The 9,608-nt window shown below is 39.1% G+C and overlaps 1 protein-coding gene across 2 annotated transcripts in view; it reads left to right on the forward strand.

Moving 5' to 3' along the window:
- Positions 1–9,264, forward strand: part of LOC102237979 (janus kinase and microtubule-interacting protein 1) — a 45,618-nt gene extending 36,354 nt beyond the window's left edge. The window contains exons 5-18 of one of the 2 annotated variants that reach the window (XM_023328481.1): positions 162–629; positions 728–2,161; positions 2,287–2,373; positions 2,446–2,592; positions 3,571–3,687; positions 3,914–4,036; positions 4,120–4,176; positions 4,289–4,804; positions 5,303–5,539; positions 5,673–6,240; positions 6,940–7,070; positions 7,182–7,235; positions 7,331–7,489; positions 8,183–9,264. In XM_023328481.1, the coding sequence (XP_023184249.1) occupies positions 162–629; positions 728–2,161; positions 2,287–2,373; positions 2,446–2,592; positions 3,571–3,687; positions 3,914–4,036; positions 4,120–4,176; positions 4,289–4,804; positions 5,303–5,539; positions 5,673–6,240; positions 6,940–7,070; positions 7,182–7,235; positions 7,331–7,450 (4,059 nt within the window). In that variant the 3' untranslated portion in view covers positions 7,451–7,489; positions 8,183–9,264. Of the gene's footprint in view, positions 1–161; positions 630–727; positions 2,162–2,286; positions 2,374–2,445; positions 2,593–3,570; positions 3,688–3,913; positions 4,037–4,119; positions 4,177–4,288; positions 4,805–5,302; positions 5,540–5,672; positions 6,241–6,939; positions 7,071–7,181; positions 7,236–7,330; positions 7,490–8,182 lie in introns of those variants that run through there. The other variant, XM_023328482.1, reaches the window with a different exon arrangement.
- The last annotated feature ends 344 nt before the right edge of the window (positions 9,265–9,608 follow it).

Here is a 9,608-nt window from a genome sequence, read left to right on the forward strand (position 1 = left end):
CATCGACTGAATTTTATGCATTACAGTATTTTATGAATATACATTGGTCAATATTTTGCAGTTGGTAACTGGCTCAGAAGTGTTGTGCATGCATAAATCATTTAAAGAGTATCCTAAGTGTTAGCATTCATTTAACTTTTGTTACTTTTTATAATTTGTAGGCGCAGTCACATGCAGTTTCCGTGTCACATCTGTCTGCAGTTCAGCGCATTGACCATCAGGGCGCAGCAGAGCACACACGAAACAACCCAAATGATCATTTCCCACCATCTACGAGAACCACAAAACTAAATCCTCCCAATGATTTTCCCCAAATTGGTTCCAAACCCACCCCAGGTTTCCAGTCCCTTTTCTTTTCCACTGAGTTCATAACTGAACCTAAACTGGGAAATGTGGAGGAAGTTCCCAGTGCAGAATCTGATGCCCTGAGTGCAGCTTTACACAGCTTGGGGTTTGGTGACAATTCGAAAGCTCTTAAAGAAGAACGTGACCACCTGGAGGATGAACTTGAGCACATAAAAGCAGAGCTTCAGGCGATAACTCAGGAGAATGCTGAAATAAAGCTACAACTCAGGAGAGAGACTGAAAAACAACCGAGTGCAAAAGCTCAGTTGTCATCAGAAGAAATGGTATTTCATGTTTTTTTTTCTAAAATGTTTTCAAGACCAATTGTCGCTTCCATTATATTTGTATTTACATTGTATCTTTTTATTGTCATGCTTTATAGATTATCACACCTGCCACCTGTGATGTAGATCATCCTCTTCCATTAAATTCTGCTGGAGATGATGCAGTTCTTGACCTTGCACAAAGTGAGCTCATCCTAGCCCTGAATCAGGAAAACCGGGCCTTGGCAGAAAGGATCCAAGAGCTGCAGGCTCACATTGAACTCAGAGAAGAGGAGATGAAAACAGAGCAAACACACCTCAGGGAGTGTATTTGTCGGCTGGAGGAGGATGTTGTCAGGTTGGAGCAGGAGAACCAAGAACAAGTCAGTTTGATCTCAGAACTCACCAGGAAGACTGAGGATGATCTGAATACCATTATGGAGCTTCGGCAAAAATTTGAAGAGAGCAAAGAGAAACCACAGGGTAACCAGCACTGCAGATCTCTGGGGCAAAATGAACACCACACTGAAATACCGGGATGCCTCCAACTGGAAAAACAAAAAGAATGTGTGGACAGTCTAGCAGAAAATATGCTTAAAGAAGATAAAGAAACACAGTTGAGTTTCAGTCAAGAAACTGTCAGTTTGACCACAGCCTCCTTGTCTGGCTGTCAGCAAAACATTCAGCGTGACTCATTACAAAACCACTCTCAGAACAGCCTGCATGTTAGTTCTTTGACAGATGAAGTAGCCCAGCTCAACAACTCAATCCAGAGCCTCAAAACAGAACGAAAAGAGCTGACAGCCAACATCAGTTCTCTACGAGAAGAGCAGAAAGAAGTCGCTCTGTCACTCCAAAGACAAACGGAAGAAAAACAGCAGCTAACTCGCTCAGTATGGGCGCTGAAGGAGCAGAAAGATTGCATCTTTCAGTCTCTACATGGACTTAAACAAGAGAAAGAGAAGCTGAGCAGGGTTGTCTGCAGTCTGAAGGATGAAAAAGATCAGTACACGAGGTCCAACAGTGGCCTTAAAGAAGAGAAAGAGGAACTAAATCTGTTGTTATCTGCTCTTCAAAGAGATAAAGATGTGATAAAAGAATCTATTTTGAGTGGTGAAGAAGAGAGGGATCGGATCATGAAGTCTCTGCAGAGTTTACAGACAGAAAGCGAGCAGCTAAGCCAAACTGTTCTTCATTTAAATGAACAGCGAGACAAAATAACAGAGTCCCTTAAGAGTCTCACAGAACAGAGAGACCAGAAGGAACTAGCTCGCACTTTAAAAGAGGAGCGTGACCAGCTAATAACGTCTGTCAGCAGTTTGAAAGAACAAAAGGAAAAAGTCGAGCAATCAGTCATCTGTTTAAAGGAAGAGCAAAGAAACTTAAAGCAAATAATCCTGAGTTTACAAGAGGACAGGTGCAACCTTCAAATGCAAGCTGAGAAGACCAATCATGAATTAAATCTAAGAAATGATTATATGACAAAGAGGACAGAGAAAGGAGATGATGCTCCAGAATGTGAGACCAGTAACAACAGAGGAAAGTCTATGAAGGTACTTAAAGTAATTTCATTGACATATTGATTAAATTCAAGTCTTATGTTTTAAGTTTATACCCTAATAGTGCTGCAGTACACCATACCATGTTTAACTCAATATGATTTTTTTATGAATGACAGAATGTTAGTGACCTGATGAGGGAGATTGAAGCTTTGGGAGATGAATTAAAGAAGTCAAGAGAAGAAGTGGGAAAGAATCAAGCAGAGGTGAGTACAAGCAACTATGAATATATAACACTTGTACGTACATGATCTTTATTGTCTTTCTTGTAAATGAAGATAAGGAAGCTGCATACTGAGCTGTCCCAGTCAGAAGCCAGGTGTGAAGCAGTAGAAAAAAAGTCAGCTGATCAGATCATGAGACTGACAGAATCAGCCAGTCAGAGGGAAGACATCATGAAGGAAAATGAGACCCTTACACTGCAGGTACTTCATTAAATATATCTTAACCTCCTTTCATTAATATGTTACTGTGATGTTAATAAAATTATTTCACGTCTTTTGTGTAAATGGGGTTCTACATTAAAAATCACAGATAAAACCTCATGTAGAAAACACCAGCTTTTTGGTGACTGTCCCAAATGACAAAGAAATAACCCCTAATTACATATACACTCAATTATTAAACTTTTTATACAATTATTTAAAAAAAACCCTCTTGTTCATCTTCATATAGTTAATCCTATTCTGGATGTTTTATGCATAGTTTTGTGGTTAACATTGCGTAGTTGTTTTGCTGCTATTTAGTAAAATCCAGAAATCTTCTTGGATATTCAGATTTTCCAAGAATGTTTCCTGAGCTAAGATCAGTTTTTACAGGACTTGATGTATTTCAAAGAATTCATGATGCTTTTTCTGCTTCGTCTAAAAGTTAAACTCAACGACAAAAAAAGAAAACTTCTCTGTGCTTCTCTTACTTTTCTTGGACTTCTAAGAAGACTAAAACCCTAACACCTGCTTTGATCAAAAACTCTCTTTGATGCCCAAAATTAATCAGTTTATGGTATTTTTTAAAAGAAGCCACCAATTCATTACACCAGGCATACAATTATCCAATTAACTGAACACTCCCCCTGTAATATCACTGACCCTGGTAAAATATCTCTACAAGCCACTTATTTATCTCTCTTATCTTGTGCTTTTGCAGACTCTGCTATCTTTATTTCAAAGGTTATATTTCTGCTATTGTATATAAAACAAATAACTCTTTTTCTTCTAGAAACCTTTTTTCCTGTTTTCAAAGGCTGCGGCATCACAAGATTCAAACCTAACTGTTTTGTGGAGATAAAAGTCAGATTTCCATGTAGTTTGGCAGCTTTTTGTTGTTGTTAGACAGTTTCTGCTCCTACTTTGTAAACGGAGCATATATGCGTTGGGTCTGACTAGTGGCTGTGGCTCGTGCAGGTGAAGGAGCTGCAGGATAAACTGATGGTCCTGCTCAGAGAGAAGACTGATGCTTTGTCTCTGAAGGCACAAACAGACGAGCGCCATCACATCCTTTCTGCTCAGCTCAAAGCTAAGGCACGGCTTGTTTATTTTTCTTTATGACTCGGTATTAACCATCGAGGACATTCATTTAAGTAACAACCATGCGGCAATGACTTAAGGCTGATAAATGGATGTTTTACAGACATATAACAAGGTGATGGTGACATTTCCCATTTAATCAGCATTATTGTTCTTCTGTTGTTTAAAGTAGCCTCATTAATTTGTCCTTGATGTGAAATATGTGTGTAACCCTCCACAGACCGTGGCTCTGGAGGAGCTGAACTCAGAGTACATCGCTCTGAAACGAGGACGGGGCAGGAGGGACGATCAGACCACTGCACTCGTCTCCCTCAGAGCACGCTACAATGACATCAGAGCCAAGGTGGGTAACCAGTCAGCAACTTTTCTGATGTTCTGCCTTCATTTTACTTTTTGAGTATTAAATGTGTGTGATTTTATTCGCAGTATGATGCACTTCTTAAAAGAAAAAGCCAAACTGATCTGGATGTAGCTCCCTTAAAGGTGAGGAAACAAAATAATGTTTCACCTGAATTGTTGTTTTAAATTGCTTTTGCTGCTGAACAGCTCCCTGTGGATGATTTTTGCTTACAAACATTTTTTTTTCCAATAATAGGCCAAGCTGTCTTGCCTGGTGGTGAAGTGTCAGGAGAGAAACATCTTGTTAGCTGAGATGATGAAGTCCATGCACAGAGACGGCAGTCTGGAGCCCAGGCTGACGCAGCAGGCCGAGCATCTGCTCAGTGATGCTGCTTTGCAGGATTACGCTGCTGCATTCTCACCAGAAAGCAAAATTCAACGCAGAGAGCACTATAGTGACTTTACACAACATTTTTTTTCAGCATTTCAAGGCTGCAACAAGGGAATCCTGCCTGATCCAACCTGCCCAGTTGTATCAAACTGTTTGATTACGCATCAAAATAAAGTCTCAGCTGAATCTGGAGTTCAGTGTGGTGAGAGTGAAAAACACTCTTTGATATTTGCCAGAGAGACTTCGGCAAACTGCTGGAAAGTTGCACCTGCAGCAGCAGAAACACTAAAGGAAACCCCCCCTGGGTCAGTGTCTCCTTCAAGTACTACGGTGTCCCCTGTCGTCCCATTAAAGGAGATCTTCTCCACAAACAGCCCCCAGGTGAGGAAATATAAACACTTTTAAAACATGTGTTATAAAGCAACCCATCGCTGTAGTTTACAAATAATGATGCATAATATAGCTAAGCTATAACAATGGTTTTGTTTTTCCACAGCAGCTGGTTAAATAAACAAAGTGAAAAAAAGGATTGATAATTTTGATTACAGATATTTGTTTCAAAGAATCGAAGATTAATCCAAACACTAATAAATCAGCAAAATTATGCAAACGTTTAACTTGAAGGATACCAGAAAATTGCTCTGATACGTTTTGTTCAATTTGTAGGATGCTCAAGTTATACTTAAATTTTGTTTTACTGCACCTAAACAGTTAAAACCTGTCATTGCTAGATTTAAAGCACCAGATCATCTAGATTTAAAGCACCAGATCATACATTCTCATTACATGCCTGTAATGAGAATGTATGAATTTTCTGTTTGTAAGTTGTGTTCTCGTTTATAAATAACAAACAGTAAATCTTTATTAACCCTTGCTCAGCTGTCTCCTGCCACCGCATCACTCGAAGCAACCAGCCGACCAGAGAAAATCGACTTCCTTGATTTGGAGGTGACAGACAAGCACTCCTCAGATACAGCCGAGTTGGGCATACACTTGCATGGTCCTCCTTCGGCGTCCTCAAGCACACGAGTCAGTCCCAGCAGGAGACTCAGCAGTCCTGAGAAGATTCTCAACCTGCAAGAAGAACTGCAGAAGACACTGATGGACAGCTTTCAGGTAACCTGAGGCGTAAATGTTTAACAGGATTACGGACTTTTAAGAAATCCTTAAAGTATTCAAAAAGATATTTTAACATAAATTAAAGTAAGATGTTAAGATGGTTCATGTTTCTGGGTGTCTTCTTTTAAAGGCACCAGAGAACAGAGGACGAGGAAAGCATCCTCAGAGAAATCTCTCACCTTCAGCACCTGCAGACCTAAACTCACCCAAACCAACAAGACATTTTCCTTTCAGTGATAAATGTACTGAGTCTCTGCCAGTCTTACAATTTTGTTTCCACACCAAACACACCCAAGACGTAGCTACTAATTATGACGCTTCTAAGAAATCACCAACACTTTTTAATGCAGTCACATCTCGGTCTACTAATGCCAAATTAAGTCCAAGCATGTTCACATCCTGCCACCTTAAAGCAGACAGATCTAAAAGACAAGAACTTTTAATATGTCCTGATTTTTTTCTCAAGCCTGCGACTCACAGAAAAGACAGCTCCATCTCTAGTGATGACATCAAGTTATTCACACACACAAAGCAGATAGAAAAGAAATTCAACCCCATGCTTGATTTATCCATCATTACACAAACAGATCCACTCAATACATCCTGCAGTCAGTCTGTTTGTTTCTCTCCTGAGAAATCCCACAAGGCTGCTCCACATTCCACTGCTGCATTGGAAAATGCTTCAAGACCCAGACCAGGTAAGGCGAAAACTCAAGATGTCTGGACTTTCTTTTTCTGTGTGAAAAAAAATTGTGGTCAGTGAGTGCTGTCTGAAAAGCTGAATCTTCTCTGATTTATCACTTCCAGAAACTTTTTTCATATTACATTTGCGGTGTTTTGATTCAAATTTTCATGATTTTTGAGACAGATATAAACACATATGATGCAATCAGGTGCAAATAGGCTATTTTTTTTATTACTTTCCAGCAATAAAAAATCTTGAACACTCTTACACAACTTCAGCTACTCATAAGTTTTAAGGTGAGAGACAAAAATTCAAGATGAGGACCTGAGCAACTATTATAGTGTTGAGAAAGATGGTGCACTACATTACGGCACCATATTGGTTTTTCTTCTCCTATTCTTGTGATATTAGATTCCCTGCAAATATGTCCTTTTCTCTGTGCCAGTCTTTTAAATTAATGAAAACGTTGCAGCACACTCCAGTGCACATTCTTGTTTAGTGTTCCCCATTTCGCTGCCTGCACTACACTCTGCTGTATACGATTATTACGTTTTAATGTATCATTTGGGCCTATTAGCGCTCTCTGAATGTACTGTGTTGTTTTGTTTGTTGTGGTTAGAATTTGAAATATGAAAACGGCTCGTCCTTCTACACTGAAAAAAGTAAAGAAAACTGAGTGTAAATGGCTAAAATTTTGTCGAACTTTCTTTAGAAGCGCCAGCGGAGGTTCGCTCTGTTGAGGTTATTAAAACAGTGGGACAGAGCAGCCTTTTGATTGGCTGGGAGAGGCCTCCTCTTGACGAGCTCGGCTGCAGCAATGACACTTTTGTGTATGGCTACAGGGTGGGTAGAAAAAATATGCTCTTTAGATTTGCATGTGTTCTTTTCATTTTCAACCTTGGGATGTTTACCACGTCTCTTGAACAAATACAGCATTTCATTTTCATCCCTCAGGTGTTTGTCAACAAGGAATTCCATAAATCTGTCCTGAGCTCAGCGTGTACCAAGGTACAAGCCCTCTTAACACTTTACAGATGAAACATGCTGAATTTTATTTACCTAAAACACGCACTCATATATAGTATGCATTTTTTTTATTTTAGTGTATTCTGGAGAACATCAACTTGAGTGAACCTGTCCATATTGGTGTTCAGACTCTGGCCTCTAATGGACTCCACTCTGACAGCGTCTACACCGTTTATTTCAGCTCAAACAAAGAATAGTAACCCTCATTCTAACCTCTCAATGGGACAGAACAGCAGGTTAGATTTGTGATTTTGTTTTGTTAACCATCTCAAATGTGTTTGTGTATCTGTTGAAATGCAGCAAATTCTTTATAGAGGCTTTCGGTGCACAGCTAGTTTGTTTCTGCATATTTTATTTACTACGCAATGTGTAGCTGAAAACCAACACTTAACACCCTGTGAACACACCGTCCCACAGAGAAACATGAGCCTCCATTACTGGTACCAGCTACTGTATACAGTAATATGTACTTGGCTAGGGTTAAGCCACGTCAACCCTAGCCAAGTTGACGTGGCTAGGGTTGGTTTGTTAAAACACACACAGAAGTGTGTGTGTTTTAACAAGTGTGTGTGTTTTAACAAACACACACACTTCTGGGTCAAACTGAGCCAAATAGGCATTGATGGAAAAGACCCAATGGTGGTGGCAGCTTGATGCAGGCCACACTTTTCAGATTTTTATCTGTGAAGAATAAAAAAAGATGGTTTCTGTTTCCATGATGATCTGAACTCTGTTGATCTGTCACATAAATCCCAATAAAATTATTAAAATGGGTGTGGATATTTTTAAAGAATACTGTAAGTCTAGTCTGAGTGAATGTAATTATTTTTTGTTTGTTTTCTCTGTAAGAGTAAAAGCAGTCACTTTAAAGTTTTAAACCAACTTTAACCATCTTTTGTCCTGTTTCCACGTGTGTGTTTGCCCTTCAGTTCACAGCCATCTACAGCTTCAGCCCTCTGCAGGAGCATCCAGCCCTCGACCTTAGTTAAGTTAACTCTGCTGGAACAACGGCACTGTTGGGAGAATCCAGCCAACCCATCAGAGGAAAGACGTTCAACACTGTTTTTACCTGCCAGTAAGCATTTGGCAACCTGAGGCCAAAGGCTAAACCTCAAAGCAGTTACATGAAGATGTCAAAGGAAGTTCTGTGAGCTTTCTGCCACTGCAATCAAAGGTAATTTCCTGTAAAAAATAAAAATAAAACCTGCGCCTTTCATGTTGGAGTAAGACCTGCAGAACCTTTTAGAAAAGGTGTTGTGACAACATGAAAGTCAGCAGTGACTGCCAACAAAACGTGTTCTAAAAACCAACCAAGTGTGTCAAGGTAAAATGCATTATTGACTTTGTTCATGGATATGTTGGAGTGATGTCTGCATCCTTTATGCTGTGTGGACCTTATGCTTCATTCAAGAGCTCCGCTGATGCCTCTGGACTCTGAAGCTGAGCATCCAGCTAAAGGGACATTAAAGACCTGTGGACTGAAAACACATCAGATGTGATGATCATACTACTTTATTTTTATACATGAAGCCAAATATATTTCAATGACTATTCACTCCAAAGACTTGTTTGCTTTTTGGAGTGAACAAGACCACCGGATATATAAAAATATAAACATTTGCACACAGGGAATTACTTAGATCTTTAAAAAGAAAGTTTAAAAATGAGAAAATCACTGATATTTTTTGTAGAGAATATTATCAAAACATATGCCAGTATACTGTACCTCACACTGTATGTCTATGTATAGATGGCACTTCAAACTTAATGTTTGCACTCAGAGTTTTGTTCCTTTTTTAAATAAATGTTCACAACACAGTATATTGTTTTGCTACAGGCTATAAGTGTGTGTGTGTGAAATGAACTTGGTGCGGCGAAGGTATTTTTCTATTAGTTACTGATGTTCAGTTCCCACAGATTCGTTCTTACTGTACCAAGAATAAACATTTATAAGATAGTAACTATCCGGGTGTTTGTGTCCCTGTTTATGTACCACAAAAGCTACTATTCATAAATAAAAACATAATTATTGAAGTAAAATATATATCTGTTTTCCAAACAATAGAGCTTTTCTTTTAGCTTCATCATAGTGAGAGTAAGCATACAATCCCTTTTTCTCTCTAACTTTGAAATTCTTAATGCTGTTCAATATGAAAACCGTTCCTAATAAACACTAGATGGCAGTCACGAGGCGCTTACTTGTAAGGTTATGTCAAATCTGACGGGTATTATTAACAGGAGATTTATTTCAATGGCTGATGCATCAAAAGACATTTAATTTGCTTAGAACGTTGGAGTGGCTGTATCTTAATTCAATGAGCCACAATACCTAAAACTGAGTGTGAAAGAATAAGA

The sequence above is a fragment of the Xiphophorus maculatus genome, chromosome 23 (assembly GCF_002775205.1).
Source record: "Xiphophorus maculatus strain JP 163 A chromosome 23, X_maculatus-5.0-male, whole genome shotgun sequence".
Lineage (NCBI taxonomy): Eukaryota > Metazoa > Chordata > Actinopteri > Cyprinodontiformes > Poeciliidae > Xiphophorus > Xiphophorus maculatus.